This window comes from Vanacampus margaritifer, chromosome 3 (assembly GCF_051991255.1).
Source record: "Vanacampus margaritifer isolate UIUO_Vmar chromosome 3, RoL_Vmar_1.0, whole genome shotgun sequence".
In the NCBI taxonomy this organism is placed as follows: domain Eukaryota; kingdom Metazoa; phylum Chordata; class Actinopteri; order Syngnathiformes; family Syngnathidae; genus Vanacampus; species Vanacampus margaritifer.
Window position 1 is genome coordinate 11,964,191 of NC_135434.1, and position 27,172 is coordinate 11,991,362.

At 40.2% G+C, this 27,172-nt stretch overlaps 1 protein-coding gene across 2 annotated transcripts in view; it reads left to right on the top strand.

The window, feature by feature from the left end:
• Positions 1–21,027, top strand: part of ptch1 (patched 1) — a 60,509-nt gene extending 39,482 nt beyond the window's left edge. Inside the window, exons 16-24 of one of the 2 annotated variants that reach the window (XM_077562168.1) lie at positions 430–572; positions 3,923–4,106; positions 6,592–6,872; positions 9,414–9,551; positions 9,651–9,793; positions 15,061–15,160; positions 15,654–16,004; positions 17,115–17,568; positions 17,643–21,027. In XM_077562168.1, coding sequence (XP_077418294.1) covers positions 430–572; positions 3,923–4,106; positions 6,592–6,872; positions 9,414–9,551; positions 9,651–9,793; positions 15,061–15,160; positions 15,654–16,004; positions 17,115–17,567 — 1,793 coding nt within the window. In that variant the 3' untranslated portion in view covers position 17,568; positions 17,643–21,027. Of the gene's footprint in view, positions 1–429; positions 573–3,922; positions 4,107–6,591; positions 6,873–9,413; positions 9,552–9,650; positions 9,794–13,811; positions 13,849–15,060; positions 15,161–15,653; positions 16,005–17,114; positions 17,569–17,642 lie in introns of those variants that run through there. The other variant, XR_013293540.1, reaches the window with a different exon arrangement.
• Positions 21,028–27,172: the final 6,145 nt, after the last annotated feature.

Consider the following 27,172-nt stretch of genomic DNA (forward strand, 5'->3'; position numbering starts at 1 on the left):
GCACGTACGACAGGGACGTGCACTCGCTGACTTGGTTCTGTGGACATTGTGCACATACAGTGTGGGCGAGTGTGTGCATGTGCGTGTGTAAACCACACAGAGAGAGCTTGTGTGTGTGATATTGCTGTGTGCAATGGTGGGACAAATTGGAGCCAGACAGGCCCGAGGAACGAGACCCAAAACAACATCTCCCGCAGTCGGCCCTCAGTGTGAGTGTTGGGAGAGCGCAGCGCAGGCACATATGGATGAAGAGAAGGGGACACATGTTCTTGATATTTCCCCCTAATGGTCTCTATGAATAAAAACATAACATTTTCAGCTTTTTCCAAGGTTGTTCAGGGCCAGTTATCATATTAAATCAGCCAATCTTGTTAGTCAAGGGTACAGTTTGAGTTTCTGGTGCTGAGTTGTGTGTGTGTGATCGCACAGGTCTGCAGCAGGCATTCGACAAGGACTGGGAGGCCGGCCGCATCACGCAGAACAACTACAAGAACGGCTCAGACGACGGCGTCTTGGCGTACAAGCTTCTGGTGCAGACGGGACGCAGAGAAAAGCCCGTCAACATCAACCTGGTAAGCCTCAGCCGTCATATGAGATGCGTCTGTCCGTGAAGCAGCCATTTGATTGGACCAAGAGGAACGACGCCCACCTTGAAAACTCAACCCCCCCACCCTCCCTTTTCCCATCCTTGTCTGTCTTCCCTCATCGTCTCGCGCTTTGTGATGACTTTACCGAGCTGAGGAATTTAAAGCTCTCGCCGGGACCCTCGGCCCGCCTTCTGAAAAACCTATTAACTCTTGCCGTGCGTTAGTGTGTGATGGATGAACGTGCGTGAGGGGTTCCGACAGCGGGATGTCTCCCCGTAGCATGCAGCCTGTCAGCTTAACACTTTGTCTGAGATTCCAAGGCCTAGCACAAAACGCTGTTGCGTGAAACTCCAACCAGAACCCACCGAAGCGATCACGTTAGTGTGCATTCTCCAGTTGGGAGTTACAAAATTGCTTCTTTTAAAGGGGACATATGATAGAAAATAGACTTTTTACTGGCTTGTATGCAATTAGTTGGGCCTCCGGAATGGCTGGCATCCATCACGTGAGAAAAGTCAATCTTTTGTTTACTATTTGTATCATTACCAGCATGTCTCAAAGCGAGGCATTCTGCACTTAATTTACATATTAGCCACGGCCAACACCTACTTCATTCACGTTTTATGATTAGCAAGGTTGGGTGAAGCTCCAGAGCCACTTTTAAGTGCCAGCCATATTTGGTGTCTGAAATGCTATCATGCAGAGGAACTATGATGCGGAAGGCTTATATCCTTCTCTGTGGGTGTTGGCACACTTGCTATTATGACAAAGCAAAACTGGATGGACAAACAAATGTTAGCTTCTGATAAGCAGCACATAGCTTGATTGCTCAGTGAAAATGTCAATGCAGAGTTGGTGAGGTATGTGCTTGAAAGTTTGCACACCCTTGCGGTATGTAAACTTATGAGCACAACTTTAAATTTACAAAAGATAAATGTCACTTAATGACACAAAAATGATACGAATCGTCATTCTACTCACTTCAACCTGGAAATATCAAAAGAATTTCCACAGTATTTCAGGATTTTACTTTTTCTGACCATACAATGTGCTCATAAGTTTACATAACTGTATTAGGGTATTAGTTTTAGTGTTTAGTGATGTGTAGTGTATGAGCTTCTGCCTCCATGAGTAAAAATACATATTTTGTTCATTCTTTATGACACCCAGGAACTGTTTTGCGACAAAACTGCGTACATCTCCTTTTGAAGCATAAATAATTTCCAATCATGCATTCATTCACTCTTGAATGTGTAGTTTGGGATCTGTGTCAAGTTTAAGACCATTCCTCTAATTGTCCTGTTAAGTAGTTTGTGTCTTTCCTAGAGAGGCTTCAACATCGTTGGTGATCAGCGTCTGAGATGCTGCTGAGTTAATACCTCTACTCAAATAAGCTTATATCCAGTGCGGAACTGGAGAGGAAATGACACCAGCTAAGTTCTCAGTGGGAGGTCCGGATAGCAACACACTGGGATTAAAATCATGCCTCCTCTTTGGCAGCACAGAGATGCGAACTTCTGACAATGGCTGCGAGAAAGGATGTGTTAATACCATACGGGTGACTTGGTGGGTGACCACGGTTGCTTGCTCATTGGCATTGGACAAAAATGAACCCACATGCTAGCGTTAGTTTACCTTCTAGTTGTCATACTCTCCACTTTTTGGCAGGGAACATTGGTGTCCACTCAGATTAAAAAAAAAAAAAGTCTCCTAATCAAGAGACACTCCTTTTCACGCTGCTCTGCGTGCATTTGTTTTGCTTTGACTAAGGAGTGGCTTCTATCAGACGCTCGAATTGTGTCCATAGCACAGGGTATTGTGCATAGGGGGGTCAGGAGAAGCAAGCACAAGCAACATTTGTACAGATGTCGTGTTATTTTTATTGCTCTCCTCCATTTGCTGGGTGGCATTTCCTTCAGTGTTAACAACCAGGTTAACTACACACAGACGGGTTCAGGGACTCCAGCCAATTTTTTTATTGTTACGCTAACTCAAGCAAATTTTATTTTTTTTTTTACTTCTCAAAAAAGAAAGAAAGAAAAGAAAATCTACCTAAGCCCATTAGTATGGCTTCACCCCCCAGACCTTTCCCTTCCTTCCTAGAAGGAGGAATTTACGGCTGAGTGAAGGGAGAGTGGCAGAGCAATGTATAGTAAAGCTTCTAACTCCCAATGCAAGGTTACAGTCCTTTGCCTCCACATGGGAGGCCAGAAACAAGAGCCTTCACTTTACTGTCAACTAAGTAACAGAATCTTTGAGAAAAACAAAAACAAATCTATAGTATTTTATTGAACTAATAGATTTGGCTTAATTTAAAAAAAAAAAAAACTCTCTTAAATAAGTGTCTCCTGTTTCCTAGCAGGAAAAAAAGGTAATAAACTTAATTGCACCAAGTCATCACACACACGTTAGCTGACGAGCCCATTTCTTAACAAAACATCAGCATCTACCTTCCTAATCACATACAGTAAATGGTGATCTTCGTCTTCGGTTTTCGTTAAGTTGAGATGACGTCTTTAATGGCAATTAGTGTTCCAGTCGGCCAGTGTTTTCCAACCTATTTTACTCTGGAAAATACTGGCAAAAATGGTCGTACTCGCAAGTTTACAAGTTAGTGAGAAATCTGAGCCTGTGTAGTTGAACACAAAGCTATTATTCTGTTGTATGAATAGCAACAGGTGGCTACACAGGTTAATTGTATCTTCTGCCATCTAGTGGAAGAACATTTAATTTTTCTGCCTATCACTAGCATTTGTAGACGAACAAAGATACATTTGTTGTACTTAAATAATAATTTTGGTAAATTTAAATGTGACTGGATAATAATACCATTGTGCCCAAACACAGTGAGTAGGAATAATTGTAGTAAACTCTAACATGTGGGTGCGCCAGTGTTGTGTGTAGGGAAATCACATTGCGTAAAAATAAAGACCTCACCTCATCTACTGTGGAGAAAATGAATGTCCCTGACCAATATTGGGGTATTTCCATGTTTTAATGCAGCATGATAATTCTTGGAAAAGGTAAAGACGAGTACAGGAATTTACAAGTGAAACCAGCTAGGCGTCTCCCCGCCATCCGTCAGTTGGAACGAGAGATGAACTAATATTTGAATCTTATTTTGAAAGCTTCACTCCTCTTGCCCTCATGCATGTGCTTAAATATGCATTTCTGTGGTCACATTCGCTCATAGAGTGTTTTCAATTCAGCACGTCTCCTTGCTTCAATATTTTTTCATGTCCGCTAGAATTTCCCATAAAACAACACAGAATTGTAAATTAGGGTCTGTCAAAAGATAAGAACACAGGACTCAATTGCTTTATCTGTTTTGCCAGCTGACGCGTCACAGGCTTGTGGACGCCGACGGGATCATCAACCCTGGCGCCTTCTACATCTACCTGACGGCCTGGGTCAGCAACGACCCGGTGGCCTATGCCGCGTCGCAAGCCAATATTCGTCCTCATCCTCCCGAGTGGCTCCACGACCGCACCGACTCCATGCCCGAGACACGCCTCAGCAGTAAGTAAATGTGCCTCATAGTCACAAAATATTGCAGCAATAGTTCCCTCTGAAAAAAAAAAAGAACAGATGGTCTCAATGGATGGTTATAATTCCCATTTACCTAAGACTGATACCACCATACTGCAAAAATTGTCTAAAAAACAGCTCGTACCGTATATTGAAATTATTACTCGTATCTCATGGCACCACTGTGACTACATAAGAATTTTAAAAGAACAATAAATACTGTGGGGAAAAAGACAGAAAACCCCCAAAACGTTTTCTGAGTTTTATCTCGGCAAAGGAGAAGCGCTCACTGTGACGGATTTAGACTAAAATAAATTTGAGAGAAATTGTGATATTGTGTATGTTGAAGAAGTTTTAGATCTTTGATTTCATTTTTTTTTATCTGATAAAAAAAAATTGGAGCAAAAACAAAAGTGTTGCATTTATATTTTTGTTGAGTATAGATTGGTTGACAACCAGTCCTGGATGTATACTGCATCTTGCCCCGAAGTCAGTTGGATGATTCTCCAGCTCACCCACAAACCTATTGAGGAGAAACACTATTGAAAATGGAAGGTCAGGTATAATAAACATAAATGTATACAGATAAAGGCCTCAATTACGGACGTGAACTCAATTCAGCACAATTTTAGCTTTTTTTCTTCACATTTGCTGCATGTAAGCAGTGTTTACCTCTTGTGGTTTAGGCTTGTCGGCCTCCCAGCCCTGAGTGAGGTAGTAAACGTTACTCTGTCACTGTGGAGGGTTTGCTTTTATGTAGCGTGGGCTCAGGTTGCCGAAGACCAAGACGCCGTTGACTGCGGTCGTCATAATGATGCCCGCCACCAACGCTGTAATCCATGCTAGCGCTGGGGCTCCCTGCATTACACATGCATACATAATTAAAACTACTACACTCCATTGCTTCCCCCACACGTCACATGCACTGTAATCCACTTGAGTTGTTGTTTGATTCCACCCTGTGATTGGAGATCAGGAAGTGCTCCACGTGGGGGAGGACAATGATTGGATAATGAGGTCGGGTAGCACAATTGGATAAGAAGCAGGAAGTTTCTGTGAAGAGAGGATTTTATAGTTGAGATTATAATGGGCTCCGCCTGTCTGACCCTCTCAAGCTAAACTTAAGTTAATATTCTTAAAATAATGTATGCCGTATTTTTATTATGTTTTGCAGCACTTTGATTAGGGTTTGGTAATGGCGCTGATTGTGACATTGCAATTACAGTGGATCAACGTTAGCTCTGACACTTGGCTGTGTCTGGAACTGATAGGCCCTCATTAGGCCGGCTGGCCCACAGACTAGCTGGCTTGGACTCAATGGAGCTCTGTTTCACACTGTTCCATCCCCCCCAACACACACACACACACACACAGACGCAGATGTAGGAGCTCCAAGTTTTGATATTGGTGGTTCGTCCAAGAATAATTCTAAATTAGTGACAAATATTATTGCATGAATGTTGAAAAGCAAAGAACTCTAAAATGTTCAGCTCATTCATGAAATTGGAAAATATTTTTAACATTCCTCAAATTCCCATATTTTTCTGTATTTCGCTTGACACAACAAAATTTACAAATTAAAATTGATAGTTTGCAAATTTACCTTTGGCTCTAGTCTTTTTTTGACATTTGTAAACCAACTCAAACCATTCCAACTTCAAACTGATCAGGTCATTCATGACATCAACAGAAGTTTTTTTCACATTGTAAAAATTCCCCAATTCTTCAGTATTCCAAATTTTCCATTACAAAATTAACAAATATTGTACATGCAGGTATTTAGGGCTCCTTCAACATTTCTCAACCGCTTTGCCAGGTAGAACTTCAGTTTTGTGATCCATTCTGAAATGTCTGGCTCAAACTGAATCGTACGAAATCCAAAGCAATATTTCTCAAAAACAATAATATAAATCCAATTAATCCTTTCATCTTTTCATACACCCCAGTTATTCATACAAGCTTTCATTGTGAAATACTCCTTGATTGTCTGTTGACCGCTTTTTACAAAACTTCCGAAATGCTTTGAATGGAATGAATATGCAATAACTGTGGAAATGAATGTCCGAGCCACACATTTTTTAAAATGCTAAAAGCAGGTGGCTGCACGAAAACTGGGACAGTTAATCGGACAAATTGGTTTAAAGTGAATTGTAGGAAATCGAGGGCATTCGAAAACTGAGGTTGGACTGTATGTTACTTGTTGTTAGCATATTAGCATTTGTGCGTTTTTCGTTAACTATAGTACAAAAATACGGGCAAGATGTGAAATTCTTATCAATGGCGCTGATCTTAAACATTTGTCACTATTACTACCACTGTAAAATTCAGGTTTTTTTCTCCTCTAATTTTGGCATTGCCACATTTCCTTTCATTCTACGAAATTTCAGTTCGCATTCAGCTCTTCAGCATTCACACACAATTTCTACTGAAATTGCAATTTCTGGTAATAACTCTTATTCCTTTTTCTGTTCTTTAGTCCCGGCGGCTGAGCCAATCGAATACGCACAGTTCCCCTTCTACCTCAACGGGCTCCGGGAGACGCCGCAGTTCGTGGAGGCCATCGAAAGCGTGCGGGCCATCTGCGGCAACTACAGCCGCCAAGGTCTGCCCTCCTACCCCAACGGCTACCCTTTCCTCTTTTGGGAGCAGTACGTCAGTCTTCGCCACTGGCTCCTCCTCTCCATCAGTGTGGTGCTCGCTTGCACCTTCCTGGTCTGCGCCCTCTTTCTGCTCAACCCGTGGACTGCTGGTATCATTGTGAGTACTGCACACAAACACACACACACTGCATGCTGGATAATAATATGCAATGGTCTATGTTGTTGTAAGCTGATTTTTTATTCCCCCCCCTAAAAATAGCCATTTTTATTATTTATTTTCATGTTTTAAAACACAACATTATCTGTTTACCTGGAACTTTCTCTGGAAGTTGCTCCAAACATAAATAGGGCACAAAGTGGTGCTGGGTTTAAAATACTGAAAATCACCAAGAAGGTCGCGCCAAAACAATGATGATTTTTTTAAATGTGTAGACAGCAACCTTAAGTTGGCAGATTTCCTTCCCGTCTATATTTTGGGATTTTTTTCTGTGTGGTCCAGAGGGCATCTCCAGGAGAAGAGCGGAAGGGAAGACGCATCTGCTGAATGTTATTGTAGGCCCAGTCACCAGTGTTTATCTTGTGCTGTTTAGTCTACTCTGACACTCCCAGACACTAAATAGACGGGGAAAGGATGCAAATTTGCTCCCAACTTTTAAACCTATAAAAAAAAAGTTTGATTTTATTTCCATCCTCCAGACTCCTCCTCTCTTTCCTGTCTGTGGCGGTGTTTCCACGGAAACACACAACTGTTTGTATACCTGAACGCATAAACACACCGGGACATAATTCACACACAAACACATACGCACACATTGCTCTGTTTTTTCTCACCGGCGGTGGGCTGTGTTTTATGGCAGGCGGTCGCGCCGCTCACCCGAGTCCTTGGACTGGGAAGAGAGGCAGGGCCCTCGTGTTCATCCGTCCAGTTTTACTAGCGACATCAAAGGACAGGTTATGGAGAGGTGTCAGATTCAACCATCACCCAATGAAGCTTCCTCCAAGCCTTTTACTTGACTATGGACTCCTTATGAATGAACCCAACTGACTGACTCTGAAGGTTTTGTTTACTCTGTAAATACAGTATTATAGAAAACACAAAATATATACATAGAGTAGAAAAATACTTTTCAGAAGGTTGTCTATAAACATCTATAATAAAATCCGTTTTGATTGTTTATGTATTAGCTGAGGTGGTGAATCTAAGCTATAATCATCATCATTAATCATAAATTCTTATAAGGGAAAACCATAACATAAAAAGTATGTGTAAGTTGCACAAAATGTTTAAATTCTATTATATCTGTTTATTACATGAAGACATAAAATAAGGAACTTCTATGCAAGCTTTTGATGTCAAAATTTGAAATCTTTATTTTTGCTGAAAAAAAGAAGAAAAAACAGAACCAAAATAATGAGCATTATTTTTTATTTGTTGATACAACTGTTATATTGAATACACTGGGGAACAATTTGAAGAAAAAAAATTTCTATCGAGTTAGAATTTTTTTATGCTGATCAAAACTAAAATTGACATGTTAATCCCAAAATAGTACTTAAAATAGTAACGTTTTTTTCTCCACAGCTTACACTCCAGATAAGCTAAATTGGACTAGTTGGCTGTAGTACGACTGTAGTAAGAAGAGCTGATTATACGATTGGATTAATTTACAACGTAGTTTGCAGTCACAATAGCTCAGTACTATCACCATCTGTATACAGAAGGCTAGCATAGTAGCAATTAAGAGGATTAGTGCTAGCTCTTGACCTTTTAACCATGGCCACGCGTTATAAGTTCTCTTTTATTTTATGCAGTTTTTTTTTTGTTCTCAAAGGTTGAAACACATTTAGTTATTCATATTCTTTGAGAAAAAGGGAGTTCCTATTGCTTAAAAAAACTTGATTGTTTGATGATTGAGGAAAAACTTAGAGTCACTCTGCACGTCAACATCGCATCTGCCTACAGTGACACGCCCCCCGCTCTGTGATTGGCTGGAGGGGTAAACATTGCTTTTCCGCTCAGAAACGTCCCTCTTATGGCAAAACACAACAAAATGGCAAAATACAGGCTTGGTGGATAGTGATTGAGGGACAAAATCACCACCACACATTAACAGAAGCCCAGCGGTGTTGATTGAGAAGGATTTCATGTGTATACATCCAGTGTTTATGAAGTGTTTATTTCTGAATGAAAACTTTGGACTCTACCTTTAATATTTGGATTCTGCGAAAATAAAAACAATATATTGTTGACGCCTTCCGTAAAACTGCCAACAATACTTTTTGAAGACATTAAAAAAAAAGTTTATTGCTTTGCTGAATGACTAACAAATAGGAACATCCTGCTCATGGGCATTTATGTGTGTAATTCTGGCACACTATTTCTATATACGCACACACACACACATACAGTTTCCTCCCTTGCGCACTTTCTTCAAAGGATTCGGGCCCCACGTAACCTGACACCTGTCAGCTGATAATGGCATTTAGCCCAGGCTTATGTCCCTCTCTTCTCTGTGGCCTCCACATTTCTCACACATGTGCTGGTACTACGAACTGTAGCACATCTGTAAGAGGATACTGTACACCCATCTGCCTCTGCAGCTCAACCACACAGCAGATCGCTAAAGTCCACATGCATGTACTGAATCTTTGCATACCCATATATTAAGCGCCTTGCTGTGGCTTCTGTGTTTTGCAGGTGTTGGTGCTGTCTCTCATGACAGTGGAGCTGTTCGGCTTCATGGGGCTGATGGGAATCAAGCTGAGCGCCGTCCCAGTGGTCATCCTCATCGCCTCGGTGGGCATCGGGGTGGAGTTCACTGTCCACGTGGCCCTGGTACGCGCTTAAATTCCACATTTGTGCATAGCTATGTGCTACGGCCAGCCGGGCGCTCGAGAATGTGTGATAAAATGTGTGTTTTTGTGTGTGTTGAAGGCCTTCCTGACAGCCATAGGGGACCGTCACAAGCGGGCAGTGCTGGCTCTGGAGCACATGTTTGCGCCGGTGCTTGACGGTGCCTTCTCAACGTTGTTGGGCGTTCTGATGCTCGCAGGCTCCGAGTTCGACTTCATCGTCAGGTGAGCGCACGTCAACACTTGTGGATACGGAACAGTATAAGCTGACAAGGTTGCCCCGACATGGAACGCTTTATGGGGGTCTGTGTGGCGTCAGCGGACCACTGAGACCATGCCTCAACCTGCATGTCGCCCTGGAATCTACCCAAGATGCCGGTCATGCATGAGGGCTCCCTCCCTTCCACTTTCGCCCACTAATCCTCTTTCTTCTTCCAGCTACCTGAAGTTTTTTTTTTTTTACCATATTTCTGGAGTCTCTTCAACTGTGCTTTCTTTACCCTTCGTCTTTCAAGACATGTTAAAACAGCCCTCTTCACAACTTTCACCTAACTTGTGTTTGTAGCTTTGTAAATAATGTGTGGGATGGAGCCATTCAGTCAATATGGTGTGAAACAGCTGCGTTCATTGGAGATGGGTGAAGCACTTAGATGATTGGAATCAAACTCGGGTTCAAATCCGGGTTGGAAGGACTTCAATTGTACCTTGACTTCAGAGTGGCCTAACTTCCTAATGTTTTGAGTTGTAAGCTGCCACCTAGTTGATTTATTTTACTTTATTTATTTATTTATTTATTTATTTATTAGTGTAGGAATCAAAATTTGACTTTGGATTGACCTTTTTCCCTCCCTGAGTGTGCCATATGCAGCTTGGCAGATGGCGAACATTTAAAAAAAAAAAAAAAGGCCAAGTGTGCTTGCTTGCAGATGCTATGCTATGCTATGCTATGCTATGCTATGCTATGCTATGCTATGCGATGCTATATTAAGACACAGATAGTGCAGCACTCATACATGTAAACTTTATGCACTGCAAAACACGACTGTAACTGTAACTACTTGCAGCGGTCTTTTTTTCTTAAGTATGTGTTTTACTGCCCCTGGTGGGTAAGGCATGCATGCACACTAGAAGGAGCAACACAATGTCCATTTGCACACACACAAAAAACTGTTTAAAGTCATAAGTCAAGGTAACCCACGGCACTTCTCAGAGCTCTGTGTCAAATGGTGTCAAAAGTTGGATGATCAAAGGGCTGGTCAGCCGTATGATTCACCCAAAAGATGGATGAGACATGGTGGGAAGTTGGAACTTGGAACACACCTTATTTCAATTAGAGCTGTCAAAATGAATCGAGTAATTGATTATTAAATTAATCAACAACTATTTTAATAATCATTTGGAGCCATTTTTTTTATTCAAAATTGTCCAAATCCTCTGCATATCAACAGTAATTGTTCACACATTTCTGTAGTCCTTCATGAAAGAAGACTGATTATCTTCTGTGTTTAATCAAAATAAGACATTTGCAAACATCTGTTTTTACTTTGGAAAACAATGACTGAACTGGTAACATATAAATCACTTACCCCACCCCACCCCCCTTTTTTAATCACTATACAAATACAAAGTATGACATAAACATCAATCACTGGTTAATAAACAGTAAGCAGGGGGGAAATGCTTTTGTAATACTCAAATATAAAATTATGATTCTAAAAATATTCGACAGTGACAGGCACTATGGTCAATTCATGCACCATAACACCGTGGTCACTCATGTTGATAGTAGAAATGCGTAGCTGTGCGTTTTTGAGGTGATGGGGCTTTTGTGTCTCCCATACCTGCCATGTGCGGGGGGCGAGCCCAGGGAACAGATGAAGACTTGAAGGTCATAAGAAGGAAAGATGGAGGGAGTAAAGGGGCCCACACAAAATGAAAGGGTGATGGTGGGGGGGGTTGCTGGAAGAGCAGGAAAGTCCTCTGGCTTTTGAAATCTCTTTCAGCTAGTTTTAACAACCCTCGCTAGACATTTATAAGCATAGGGTGTGGAGGGGGGAGGCACCGGGTGGGGGGCTAAGAGTGCAGCTGTGGAAAGCCCGGAGAAGTGGAAATTAAAGCCGACACACTGCAGGGGCTCTGTGTTGGTGGTTTGTTTTGCGTGTGTGCGACGCTTGTAAGCGGAGAGTCTGCAAAGGACGCCGAAGATGAGGCGGCGTTCTATACGTTCGCACAGCCAGAGAGCATTATGAAAAGTTTCCAATGAGCTCAGAGGGTAATTCACATTGGCGTATGGTTGCGTGAAGCCGCAACACGGGCTTGGCCGTGTAATTTGCGCCTGCTCCTTTAAGAAAAGGCAGCGCTGAGGTCCATGTGACACGCAAACTTCAGTCATGTGCACGCACATCAAAACCCCCCCTTTCCCGCCTGCTCTCTGACCTTGTAATCATGAGGGTCAACGATGGCGTGCCTGCCAGCCGGGACGCGCGCGCACACGCACCCAGGGGAGGCCTCACGGACACTTCTCTCCTCACCTCCAGCGGCGTGCTCTGCTTTCTGGGCCTCCATTTGGAAGGTTCTGCTGTTGTGTGAGCAAACAAAGCAGCGCCCCGAGACGGCGCAGTAACAACAAGGCCCCACTCGTATTTTCTTGCTGGGAGTGTTTCCCTGACTTTCTCCCGTCAGCTCTGTGAATGTTTTCACTCTAAACAGCTCGTCCGGGGCACGGGGGCCCGGTATGTGGGCCGCACATGGACGCGAGTGCGTACGCGTGTGCGCGTCCTAAAGGTGATGTAGCCTTTACCCCACATGGTGTGGACCACAATCATAATTGCAGTTTGGGTTTAAGTAGTGTACTGCATTTTTAAGATACACAAAGCCATCAGCTATTGCAGTTTTTTCTCTCTCTGGAAAGTAGGTATGTTCGACACCATTTTTTTTTTTTTTTTTACCAATACCAGTTCAAGTACTCAATTCTTGAGTAGTCACCAATATCGATACCAAGTACCAGTACCAATAGTGCTTCAGATTTTTCCTTAAAGGGTAAGTCAACCTTAAACATTTTGTGACAATAATATGTTATATGTGAACTCACTAGTCTAAACATGACATTCTGATTAATATTACACTTGTGGAATATGAGTTATGTAGAAAAATCCAGCCATTTTTATCCATCTCAGGGGGCGGCCATTTTGCCACTTGCTGTCCACTGATGATGACATCACAGTTGCTCAGGGCTCAGCCAACAGCCAATCACAGCTTACCTGTTTTCTGAAGCTGAGCTGTGACTGGTTGTTACCTGAGACATGAGCAACTGTGATGTCATCTTCAGTCAACAGCAAGTGGCATAATGGCCACCTCCTGATATTGATAAAAACTGCTGGATTTTATTGCTTATTCCACTAACGCAATATTAACCAAAATACCGTATTTAGACAAGTCGGGCTGCATAGAACATATTATTGCCAAGAATTTTTGGGAAGGTTGACCTCCCTTTAAAATTCCACAAAATTATTTGCAATTTTATATTCTTCTAATTCCTAGTTCCTGATCGTAAAACATCCAGAAGAGGGCGGCCAATACCCCAAATTGGCCATGCAAATTCTTCTTTGTCTTGCATTATTGCATTTTTTTTTAAAGAGGAGGGGGCAAGGCTGGAATGGATTAATGGCATTTCCATTCATTTCAATGGAGAAAGATGATTTGAGATACGCACGGTCACAAATATTAAGCGAGAGAAGGTGAGAGGGGGGTTCCTTACCTGATACGTTGGAGATTTAATTAGATGAAGTGGAGTGTGGAGTGGCCCGGGAATTTCACAGGGGCTTAGCTTGGAAAAAAGGGAGTGAAAAGCGAGGGAACGAAATAAAAGACAGGGGGGCCATCGGAGGTGGAGGAGATTGGGGGCGGGAGGGGTGAGGTGGGGATGGTTCTCCTTCCTCCTCTACTAAATTGTTCTAGCTTTTAAATTCTATACCCCTCACTCCATTCACTTTCTTAAGAGAGGGAGGCCCCCTCATCGCCCCTCTTTTTCCCCACGCCTCCTCCCTTCACATTCCTCCTCGCTTTGTTTTCTCCATGTTTTGCTTACACACCACACACACACCCACCCAAGAGAGAGTGCCCTTATACCCAGTCACCCCCCCCCCGCACCCCACCCCACCTCCTTGCAGCCCATCACTTTTTGAATTAACTTGCGCTGGCTAATTATGCTTCCTCTTTCTTTTCTCTCCGTGGCGTCTTTAAGACTAACCCTCTTTTAGGCGGACTTAAAAACACATCAGGTACATTTCTGTTTTGCTTCAAATACACAAAAGTGCATGCCATTGTGTACGTGGGATTAAGTGTATCTGGGTTTGCTTCTATGTGGTAAGCGGTTGGGCTTGTCTAAATAGTCTGGTTTCCATCCAATTGTTTAGAATTTTTTTAAGCAAATTTACTGAAAATGCGCAAAACGGACGTACGCCTATTTCCATCTGTCCTTCTATTGCGAATATTGAGGGGATAGCGGCGGTATACACCATAGAGATTTGATCAACCAGTAATTTAAAAGAGGAAGAAGAAGACCAGGAAGGGACTGCGCCGTGCGATGATGTTGTATGAGTTTTCCTTTGTAATGCTTGAAAAACCGTAGCGTTTCTTTGCCATTTTCCATTTAAAAAAAATTGCTTCTTTAATTAATTCCAAAAAGATTTCTGTTTTTGTCGCCCCCCCCCCCCCCCAAACATACCTTACTCTATCGTCTGACATTGCTTTGGGACTACAAACGTATGTGTGACGTAATATCCGGTCAAAACATGCAACGTGTATCCGGTCTTGCCAGCGGTTATTCGCAAAACCTGTTTTGGAAGTGTTTCCATAGCCAAAATTAGCATTTTCCTTTTTTCGATATGCTTAAAATTCACGCCCTCTAAGCGTACAAACATTTTTTTGCAAATTTTGGGCCCTTTTCGAATTTCTAGCATTTCCATTTCGTTTTATTTTCACATTTCTTGAAGATTTTATTAAAAATGGGTGGATGGAAACCCAACTAATGTCTATGGTTTGCACAGTTTTTTTCGTGTCTGCTTTGTTACTATTCATATTTTTAATAATTGGCATGTTTGCATGTTGTATGATGGTCAACAATTTAATTAATTAAAGTTGTGTCTTGAGAATTTTTTTCTTATGATGAAATATGTCTATTCTCTGAAATGCACTGTACATGTAAAGAGAATTAATTTGTCACATTATCATAAAACCTTTATTAGCTTTAAAGCTCTGTTTTAAGTAAGCTTTTAACATTCCTATCTGTCATATAAGTACAAAGATAAGATATTCACATGTTTTAAAATATAAGACTACGTAGCATTCACAGCAACTACATGGCGCTTTCAGCTACATGCTATTTACATTAGCATCTGCTTGGTCAAACTAAGACAGTATTGTACACTTCCGCTGTATTGGTACTTTATTCTATTTTTGGAGGTTGACTAATGTGTGGATTGCGCTTGCAGGTATTTCTTTGCAGTATTGGCCATCCTAACAGTTCTGGGAGTTCTGAACGGACTGGTCCTTCTACCCGTCTTACTGTCTTGCTTTGGGCCCTATCCTGAGGTAAGCATTTAACTCATTTGCTCCCCAAAACGTATAAAAACATTCTATTTTAAATATTACCATGGTCCCAAAAACGTATCTATACGGGTTTTTTTTTGGGGGGGGGGGTTATGCTAAAGCATACAGAAGACCTGAAGACCTGAAGAGGTCGCTTAAAGCAATGGTAGTTATTACCCAAAAAAACGGCCAGCAGGTGGCAGCTGAGTATAAGAGATCAACCAGGGCCATGTTGTAAAAAAGCTCTTTTTCCCAGACTGTTTTTTCCTGATGAAAAAAAGAGACTCTAATCTTTCTTTTGATAGGTTCCATGTTTTTATACCAATCAAACACAATATTCTGTGGGCCTTGCAATCAAAATCCAGTAAAATAGCCGGGAGCGAAGGTGGTTGCTTCGATGAAAATGGCTCGGGGTAAATAAGCTAAACGAGGGAAAACTACAGGCCCGGAGTATATCTGCCCAACCCATAATAATACATTTGACCATTTATTTAAGGTGTCTCCAGTGGATGGCCGCAGCAGGTTACCCACCCCAGAGTCGCAGTCCCACGTGGTCCGCTTCTCTGTCCGTCCGCAACCTGCCACCTCGGCCTCCGCCACTTCGGGCGCAGCCTCGGACTCATCGGACTCGGAGTACAGCTCCAACAGCAGCGCGTCGGGCGTCAGTCAGGAACTGCCGGGCGACAACCTGCCTCCGCACAGGGGACAGGCTGGAGCCCAAGAACAGCAGTGTCACCTCCCCACCAGCAGGGGCAGAATAGCCAGGACAGAAGCGGAAAGGAGGGCGGGATCAGGGCATAGGCGCTCGACCAGGCAGTCCGATCCCTCAGCCTTTCACGTTTCCTCGGTAAGACCACATTGTCTCTTGTGATCATTAAGAATTTCATTGATTGCATGCAATGGATTGTCCATCGTCATTAAAAACAAATAAATATGGTTTAGTATTAGTATTGCATAACAGGGGAAATTAATAGAAAATAGAAATTATATAAATTTTTTAAACATTGAACTTTTTTTTTTTTTTTTATCCCTATATGAATGAATATGAAATAGCAACAGGCAAGTACGGGGCCGATACCTGGCCTTATTTTAAGGCAACTAGAAATTAGAAATAAGAAGAATAGGAAATTGCCATTAAGTTCATGCAATTAAAAAAAAATGCTATACTGTGATATATAGGTCTTGCTTTAAAATTATTTGTCATTGTTGTTTTGGGGAAAATTTTATGTAACAAAAGTACTTGTGGTATCAGTACTATTGAAGTGTCAGTCTGAAAAAAATGGTATCAAACCTCCTTAATATAAAATTTGTAAGTATTTTATCAACTTGAATCACACTGAACTAAATAAATAATTAAAAAAATAATGTTAAGTAAATAATCTGTTTAAGTAATCTTAGTCTTCATTGGAAATCTATTTTTTTAAATGCAAAAAAAAACTATTAAAAATGTTGTAAAAAAAATTCTAAAGAATATTTATTTGGCATCAAAAAGTTTTTTTTTAATCATTAATTAAAAATTTAAATTGAGAGAAGTAAGTATACTTCTACTATTTTTATATTTTCTGCTATTCTCTGCATTTTCTAAAATTAGTTTTTAAAATAAATAAAAACAAAAGTTTAAGTAATATCTGTTGAAAAAAAGATGCTATAAACCGCTTGGCATTTTCTAAAATTACTTTTTTTTCACAAAACTGTATGCAAGTTGACGTGAATGGGGAAAAAAATCTGACAGATAGTTTTTATTATCTTCCTTTATTTTTTTAAAGTTAAAATCAGCATAAATGTAGTTAAAATTTTGAAGATTTTTTTAAATTAAAAAGTCATGTAATTATTTATAAATTTGTGTTAATTTCAGTAATATTCATTGAATTATGAAATCGGCGCCTCCTACATAACTACATGTATTATATGGTTAATATGTTGAGTGAAAGACATTTGACTTAGTTTTGTTGGCCAGTCTCAGGGTTGTAATGCTGGACCCGGGCCCAGCGCTCCTCAGCATGCCAGGGACCCCAAAGGCCAGCAGCACCGGCAGGCCCCGCCCCCAGGCCGCCCTCGCACGGACGCTTTCGAAACCTCCACCGAGGCCGGCGCCCACGGCCACAGGGAACAATTTGCCGGCCGCCGGGGACACGCCCCCCCACGCCACCCTAACCCTTACGGCCAGCCCATCACCACGGTGACGGCGTCGGCCTCCGTCACTGTCGCCGTCCACCCCCCCGGCTCCTCTTACCCGGGATACGCTGCGACGGACGCTTACCACCAGGAGGAGCCCCAATCCTCCTTCCAGGACCCCCATGTGCCCGCGGACCCCCACACGGGCGCCAGAGGGAGCACGGTGGAGGCAATGGAACTCCAGGATCTGGAGTTTGAGGCAGCTGACAGCAACAGTGGCAGGCGGGCCAGCTGAGGTACGTCACCACGTACGTTATGATCAGATAAGACCTAGCTCAAATAATATGTAATAATATTTCCTGTCTTGCAGTGTGTTTGTGCGTGTCATGGCCAAAGATGGACTATAAGCCGATTACCTGGTCTGGCGCGGCTCGCCCATGGTCCTAATGCCTTCTCCTCATGGTGCTCATTGTTACTGTAACCCCGTGGTCTCTTGTCTTAAAATATTTCTATCTATATTTAAAAAGATGTATACATATGTAAATAGGAACAAATCAATTAGCTATCATTGTTTTTTTGTTGTTGTTATTTTTAGGAAGGGAGAAAGTTGTCCTCATGTTAACAGACTGGGGCTGCCCTTGTGTATCGTGTGCGTGTGTGGGTGCGTGTGTGTGATTACATCACAATATGTTGACCCATTTTGAGCTATGCAAATGTGAGAAGGTGTACAAAAGACATGATCTGTTAATGGTGGGCATCACAGAGTAAGCAATAAGATATTCCAATGCATTCTGATATAATTGATATATTGGAAGATAATCAACTTCATTATAAATATCAAAGAAATTATTTATTTTAATAGCAAATACCATCTCCATATTAGTCTAAATGGTAATACTGAGATTTTCATATTTCGTTTTCAATGTTTTGTCCCTATTTTAGTTACATGTGATATATAGTCCCTAAGTTTCCTCCAATATATCAATTTTTGCGGAATAAAATACCATTTTATGATCCTGTTGGCATCGTTGGCAAAATACATCATTGTTACTAAGGGTTTTTTGGGCTAAATATTGTGATACTATTCATGTCATTGTCAAAATATATTATCGAACTATTGGTATCCATGCCAAACTATCACACAATACTTGTATCTTTTGACAAATATCGTATTGTCATAGTATTTGTGATAGTAATTCATATTGTATTATAGTTGCTTCATTGTTAAAATACAGTATTTTCTTGGCGAAATATATCAAGATACGATTAATATCGTCAAAATATAAATTTTGTATATTATTGATACTGTTAACAAAATACTTTAGTGATACAATTGATATTGTGATAATCCCTAATGGTATCGTGTTACTATTGCTATTGTTGGCAAAATATATTGTGATACATTTAGTATCATTGCCAATGCAATTACTGTTTCATGATTGGTATCGTGATACTATTTGTATCATGATATTATTATTATGAGTTATTAATATCATATTGTCATGCTGTTGTTATACAACTAACATTTTATTGGCAAAATTTCATATTGTGATATTATTAGTATTTTGGGCGAAATATGATAGTATTGGTTAAATACTTTATAATTCTATTGGTATCATGAAAAAAAGACATTGTGATATTATCACTAACAAAATATCATTGTGGTACAATTCCTATTGTTGACAGAATACCATATTGTGATTCTGCGATCCCCACCCCTCTTAAGTGTTAAAGTTTGTTAGCAAGCCAGCTATCTTATTTTACACTCATTTCAAATATGAGGGAAAACATAGTTAGCATTATTTGCTAGTACAAACGTGTGCGTGTTTATTTGTATAAAAAGTGTAAGTGAATGATGATTGTTGTGCAAAGGTACGCGTGTTAAACTATGACTTCTTATCACAAACCTGTGGTAGTTTTTGTAACAATGACTGTTATAACTCCACACGCTATGCGTGCTATTTAAGACGAGCAGATATGAAGACTTTTTTTTTTTATGAAGCTGTTTTTTATTTGTTTGTTTTCAAGTCACTGCCTCTTCATTGGAACCTGTTTGTGCACTCAGCTTCTCTTACCAGTGTGTTTGTTTTTTTCTTGTAGAAAAGGGTGGGGAACCATGTTAGTTTTTATAAAGTCCTCCAAAGGCCAGAAGTGGCTAAAGTAGTCGCACTGCGGACAGCGGAGTGTACTTAAGTAGAAGTACAGGCACTTGTGTTAAAAAAAAAAAAAGGAAAGAAAGGCTCTGGTAAAAATAGAAGTACTGCTTCAATTCTTGTACTTAAAAGTACAGACCCCGAAACTTAAATAAAATAAAATTGTCAATACAATATCTGTTTTGATAACACACACAAAATAGTTTACCTATTTTATTAACTTACATTGTTAAGTGACTAACAAAAAATGCTAACTTAGCTAATGATAACAACTACAAATGGGTCGCATCAAATGTTCTTATATGGCCTATAAGCCATATGTTCCCCACCCGTACTGTAGAAGCTTCTGTCTTGTTGAACCTTAGCAGGCTACAAACAGGTTTTTTCCTTTATCCTTAAACCACCTCAGAAAGTTCTGGAACAGGGTCCAAACAAACTGTGGGGGGCACTAACTAACCCCCCTTTGGTTCTAACCTAGCGAATAAGCTAAATATTCGCACCTCAAACTGTACAAGTTGGCCCAACCAGGCCATCAGCTATATTTCAACTCGTAGCAACAACTATCCTCATATAAGGCTTTGTTTTCCTTTTTGGGCCAACCAATAAGCTAGTTAGCACTCTAGCCTGCTAACGGCTAAATGCTACGTGAAGTCAGCATTATGTGTACGTATCTTTACTCTTTGTTCTCACTTAACTGGAGTTAGCATGATCATAATGCTAATTGGACCACCCGACCCCTCCCACATTCCAAGCAGCTCCCTCTGTGTGTGTATGTATATGTCTCCTGTTACTTCCTGTCCTTTGTCCAATCAGCTGCTTGCATGAACAAGGTTGTTCTATCATTATTATTATTATTATCATTATTTGTGTTTGTTTTCTCTCCGTGTCATATTGGCAGTAGTGGAGAAAATCATAGCTGGCAACTATTTTATTCAATTTGAAATATGTTTTGTTTGTTCTCAACAGTCAACTGCGATATTTATATTTTTGTAATATAAAATGTTTTTTGTCATTGTTGTTGTGATGCCAGTGGATAACAAATGCAGGGATTTTTATGAGATAAAAAAAAACACTATTACAGTTTATTGTTTTGATCTGTATAAAGTGCTTACTAATGTTAAATAGGAGGCTAAGAAAAAGATGATATAACAATTTTACACTACAGGTCTCATCATAGCTCTTAGGGGATTTTTTATTTTTTTTTTTAAGTAAAAATGAAAAATAAGTGATTGTTCCAGACTGCCATTTTGGATGTATGCTGTTGTTCCGTTACAAAGATAAATGTATGCCATATAATTTATTTATATGAAAATTTATTTTTGTAGTGTACATAGTAGCGGTCAAGGCTATTTTGACAGAAGTATATTTGAAAGAGTTTATAAGGAATGATATACATACAGTACCATACCACGGGGAAGGTGCACACAAATTCAACACCGCCCCTTCAGTATTACACAGCTGTGTGTGCGCGCATGTATGTGTGAGTATGTATGTGAATGTGTGCGTGCGTGCGTGACCATCCAAGTAGAACATTGTACTAGCTCGCCAAATATTCATGTTCAAACACTGATAGAAATCTAACTAATAAAATCGAAAATATAACTTATTTGTGTCTTTGTTTAACTTTAATAATAAAAATGGAATTTCAAAAAAAATGGTCCATGTGGCAGTTTATTTTTATTTTCCTTATTCCATATTAGTTTTATTTTACCATAAATATTATATTTTTCCACTTTTTCTAAGTACGGTATTTTTGTCTGAATATGTTTTAATCTGTTTTTCTGTCATCTATCTAATGTCAAGGCGCTATTATTTAAACAAAAAAAAAAATCATTATTACTATTATATTATATTATGTTATTGACGCATCCAAATTAGTATATTTTACACACACTTTAAAAAAAAATCTGTATTTTTCAAATTCTCTTTCAATAAATCTATTTTAATTTTAGAAATCAAAATGATGTCATTTCCTTTTAATATATTTTGATTTCCTTAAATGAATATTTTTAATTTTTTACACCACACTAATTTTCTTTACAGTAGCTACCACTTTATACATACATATTTCTAATGTATTCATAAACTATCATAATATTAAAGTATATATTATTTTAAAGTCAATTATAATTAACATAATGTGTTGTATTATTTTAGACTTTTTTTACATTCAAAATTCATTCATCCATGGTTGCTCCAACATGTGGCCTGTAGCCCCCGTGGTTGCCCCCATCCCCTTCCTCCACCCTCGCACCACCCGCCTCCATTTTATGATTTTGATTGACAGCTTTATAGACTGCAAGGAAATTGGTTGTAGTCAGAATACAGCTGGCCCTGCTCGGAGTCATGAAAAAAAAGGGCATGTGGCCTCAAGTTGGCGGGGCAGGATGCTGCAGGGCGTACCCCCACCCCAGACCCCCGCCACCTTGCCACCCCGCCACCGCCCTTGTCAGCTGCATGGGTGGCAGCCCTACGTCATCTGAAAACAAACGACATGTAGAAGGATTCTGGGTAATGTCCCATAATGTCTTGTCTGTGATGTGAAGGCAAAGGTGCTGACTCTGGATCAGCGGGGGAGATTTGTGTCGTTATTTTTTTTGAGCCAATAAAGGCACACACAGCAACAACACACTCATACACAGCAGACTGTCGACTGTCACAGTTTGAACTCCGCTAACTCGACTCAACATTTTTAGTCCATTAGCTTAGCAGAATGCAATGCTTAGTGTTTTTTTCCCCCCATCGGCCGTAAAATCCAGCTATAATTTAAAGTCTCCATAAGTAATTATCTGAATGTTGCTCTTGCTTAAAATAATGTGAGTAAAATATCTCATTGCTCTGTACGTGGTCTCTAATGTTGGTGGATCTGCCAGGACACCGTTTTTCATTTAAATAATCCAAGTATAGATAAAATGTTTGAGGTTACTGTCACTGACACAGATCGCCAATCTTTAAGTCATCTGAAATATCCGTTGACCAGCAAGGACACTACGCATGTTGTGCTAGCGTTGATTTTATTTATTTATTTATTTATTTATTTATTTTAAATTCACAACAAAGTGCAATCATCTGTGCTCATAAAACTTGTTTTTTTTTTAAACATCATGAATGATTCATCACTGTTTCTTTAAATAATCTTTTTTAGCTGATGATCTCCTCAGAAACGGAAGTTGAAGTGCTTATTGTCTGACTAATGAGCAGCAGGTTGTTAACGAGTGTTTCCTGGACATGTCCTCTACAGTGGATGTGAGGATAAAGTGGAGAAGAAGTGTAGGGAGGCAATTAGGAAGTTCCTTTTCTCTCAGGTCATGGCTGTCTTCCTGAGCAAATAGGCATTTCATCATTCACCATTCATTCGTTACAAAATGGCTTCCAACTACCAATTGCCAGGTCGCTGAGTCTGCAACTTCTTTCACCAAATCAAAATCGTAGTCTTCCTTGACTCAATAATTCCCCAACTTTATTCACCAATTAACACACTATTTTACTGTCTTACCCATTCACTAATTTAAGTAACTCGCTAAACAACTCACTTACTAATTCACTCACTAAATTTATTCACAAACTCACCAATTCACTCAGTCATTTAATGACTCACTCACTCACTCAACTAACTTTTAAACTCAAATTCACAAACCTGCTAATATAACTTAAATCACTAATGCACTACATAACTGGCATGGCTAATTAACTCACAAACTAACTAACCAACTTAACCAACAAACTAACTGGTTCAGGAACACGAAGGAGAACTAATGAAATCAGTCACTTACTCGTCTGCCACTGACATTTTTGATCATTTTTTTATTTTCCGTGATCAAATGGATTTGCACATTATTTTTAATAAACAGTTTAAGAACAAATCTGCAAGAAGCATCACACAGCTTGTCCACAACAGCCACACTTTAGGAGGCAAGTGTGCGTGTGTGTCAAGGGGATCAGTAGGAGGCCTCACAGACACCTTGAAAACCATTCAACATTGTGTGTGCGTGTGAGTGTGTGTGCGCGGACGCTCGCGTGTGTTTGTGCATACATAGTATTGCTAAGGGGACGTTAATGTGTTTACGTGCTTAAAAGTCACCATATCTTAAATCATCATGTTTAGGTGGGCTTCATTTCCAGGAAGTCCGTGCGTGTGTGTTGGAATGAAACGCATGATTGACAAGTAATGTTAAACACGAATGCACTTTCCGGCTCTCCATGAGTGATGACATGAGCTATATTCAACTGTAAATACACTTGTGTCATTTACTGTGGCTGTTGTATACATGGAGTTTCCTTTAACAAGTCAGCACTCCAAAATACTAGCAGTTAAATATGACTCCAATTTAAGTAACTCACAAACTGATTCGCAAACTATTCATTCATCACTAACCAATTTAACTCACAAACTAGTTTAACTAACTCACCAACATACTCATTCACAAACTAACGTAAATGCCTGACTCACAAATTAACTAACTTAACTCGCACTGACGGACGGACTGACTCACTTCGCAGCTAGCAAGTTGATAGTTGCCAAGTGAGCAAGGAGAGATCTTCCGCTAGCTAGCATTAGCATTAAGACTTGATGGAGGTCTGCTGAATACGCTTGGTAATATATTTCTCACATTTAGGAAGAATTTTCAACTCATTGAGCCAATTTGAAAAACTCCGCAACCCACCCACTACAATTCCTTTTGAATTGAACTCACAGAATTGTTCCTAATATTTAGCTTCTCTCAAGATGCTAAATAAGGCAAGCAAGGCTGGAATTGAACAGAAGCTCTTCCAAGATTGTTCGGTTAGAGAAAAACAAACGCTGTAAACAATGGGGTGCCTCAGGGATGTCTTACCCTGATGCAAAACAATCTACTTATACAGTAATTTCATTTGGGATATTTAAGAAAGGACACAAAAGAGCAAAACCATCTAAATATACAATGATGTTAACCAGAGGCAAGGGTCCCCTGTTTTTACTATTCTGGGGCGGGGGGTCATGAGAAAGTACCCCCATGGGACTCTTTTTCCTGAGGAAGCTACACAACAACCTCGTGGTTAACTTTTTACAGGTGCGCTGTGGACACTGTCATCTGAAAGTGCATCACAGCATGGCGCGCCCGCTACACCGAAGGCTCGTAAAAATCACTCGCCTCATGATTGGGGCCCACCTAACTAAAAATGGGGGGACATTGAACAGGCCTGCTGTCGTCGAGGAAGGGCCCTAAACATCATCATGGCCGCCACCACTTGCTATCACCTCCCTCTGGAAGGAAGTGAAAAAGAGAAGCCAGAACAAATCATGCATTGAAATTAAATTTGGCCTTTCGAGCCCAAAACATATTGAATTCATTTTTAATTAGTCAAGAGTTGGCACGGAAAATGATTCAATAGAATAAATAAAATATTAAAATGTATTTTTCAATGTCAGGCTTCGGATTTGCCTTCCATGATGGTCTTTTTAAATGTGCTTTTATTACAGTCAATTAATTATTTTTTTCAAGTTTTTTTATTCAGGAAAAAAAAACACAAACACCAAAAACAGAATACTTTACTGTTACTTTTGCTGATCTGTTCAACTGAAGATGTACATAGGCGATGTAGCAGAGGTGGCAAAAAAGCATACAACAAATTGCTTAGACAATTTTTTTTTTTTTTTAGGAGCGTGATGATATATTCAAACATAAAATGGAGGCAATATTTCTATAAATGCTCAACGTATTGAGAAGTATTACCCAGGCTTTCATGATTGCAGCCTGAAACTTTCAATGCTTTGCATGCATTAAACTTGATGAACTTGAGAGTTGGCTTGCGCTTGTGCAAACAATTTTACAGCAGTTTTAAAACCGCTCATTTATACAACATATGGGTGACACAGATTTATGAACTTGTTGAAAACGGCTTTGCACAATTTTCGATACTCCATCTAAAGAGACATTGATATATGTATCTGCTCGGCTGGATTCCAGGGAGAAATACACAATTCTTTGAAATTCAGCATGTGCGTGGACAAGCTGCCTAGAGTCAAAATGGCTCAGTGAGAATGAATGCAGTCTTTATGTGGCTCTCAAAGTTGACAGGAAGAAAGACAAATATGAGGACGTCTGCCAGCGTTCTGATTATTTCTGACTGTTGTGTCTGTCCGTCCGTCCGTCTGTCTGCGCCTGTCCGTCCAGCTATCTCTAGCTATCTCTAGCTATCTAACTAGATAGCTAGCTTTGGTGGCTAAAGGCTTACTGAAAATGCAATGAGGTACAAGATGCTGTAGTTTGTGGTGTTGGGACAACTTGCATTACATTGATTAAAATATAATTTCCCTCACATTATTTAGCCAATGAGGTTTGAAAAGCCACCTAGTCTGTCCAAACTGTATATTTAGCAAAACATTTAATACCCATACCGAGTTTCTACATCCATGACTCAGCAGCCTCACTGGGCAAAGATCCATATCCAATTTCAAGGGACCACAATGTCTGGAGAAATATCATGCAGCGGTAATAACATGGAAAAACACCCACATCTGCCACAGGTGCAACACCCATGCTACTACATCATAACAAAAGGTAAGCAGAGCTGCATTGAGTTTTGTTGGAAGCACAGATGACAGTTTTAGCTTCTGATAAGTGGCACACACTTGATTGTGCGGTGAAGTCCATGCCCTACATTCAAACAAAGAAGTGCTGCTTCGATAAGTGAAAATGCTGTCTTTACGGGTGCCCTGTGCACACCTTTTTCTGGGTTCTGTTGGATCTTCTGCCTCTCAGAGGAGTAAAAGGGTCAGGGGAGAGTCGGCAGGAACCACAAGATAGGCTGATTTACTACAAAAACTGATGATTAGACAAGTATATTTATGACTGTAAGAAAAAGCTTTTTTCTTTACAGTGCCATCTGCTGGATCCTATGAGGTACTACCCAATTCTCCACTAATGCAGTTTTACCATTGAAATAAATATATGTGACCTGATTGCATTTACACAAAAAATGTGTTTAGGATTGCCATCATTTTAATTGGACATTTCTCTGTGATGACTTCATGCAATTACGATTGGTTTCCAAAATAGAAAAGTTACTGATCGATGTCCGAAATGTAGTATCTCAACTTACTGGTTGATGAGAGAGACTGTAGTGTAGCACAAAGCTGAATACTGCATGCAAAAACATCTGTAATCAGAGGAGTCATGAGTAAGTGTGTGTGTAAGTGTGTGTGTGTGTGTGCGTGCGTGTGCCAACAGACTCAGCAATGCTGTTTCACATTGGTCACAGCACCCTTCTCCTTTTCTCCACCAATCCCTGGTTTCCTCTTGAAGCCATAAAGCTTTAAAAACAAATGCTGGGAACTGCTATAAAGGTATATATGTTTGTGTGTGTATAAATGCATTACTGTAGCGTACACACAAAAGCTACAGCATTTAAAGGATGCAGTCAAATAGGCCTGAGGCATGAAAGAGGAAGTCAGAGGGCCTCTCAAAGTTTGCCTGGGTTCCAGAAGGACACACAATTCAGGAACCCTACAATTCTTGAGCATGGCGTTATGGTGTTATCATAACTATTTTTTTTTAAGTGATTTGATTTAATTGTATTTTAAATTAGATTTTACATACATCAATTACTGTATATACACATGCATTTAAGTATGCTTTTTAAAGACAGAATAGTGCAGCTGAGTGGCCCTTGTTGCTGACAACCGCTTCTGTCATTAAATCTACTACATTACCCACAAGGCATTGCGCGCAGCGCCCTAAAACGTCATTGTCCATCAGCCAATCGT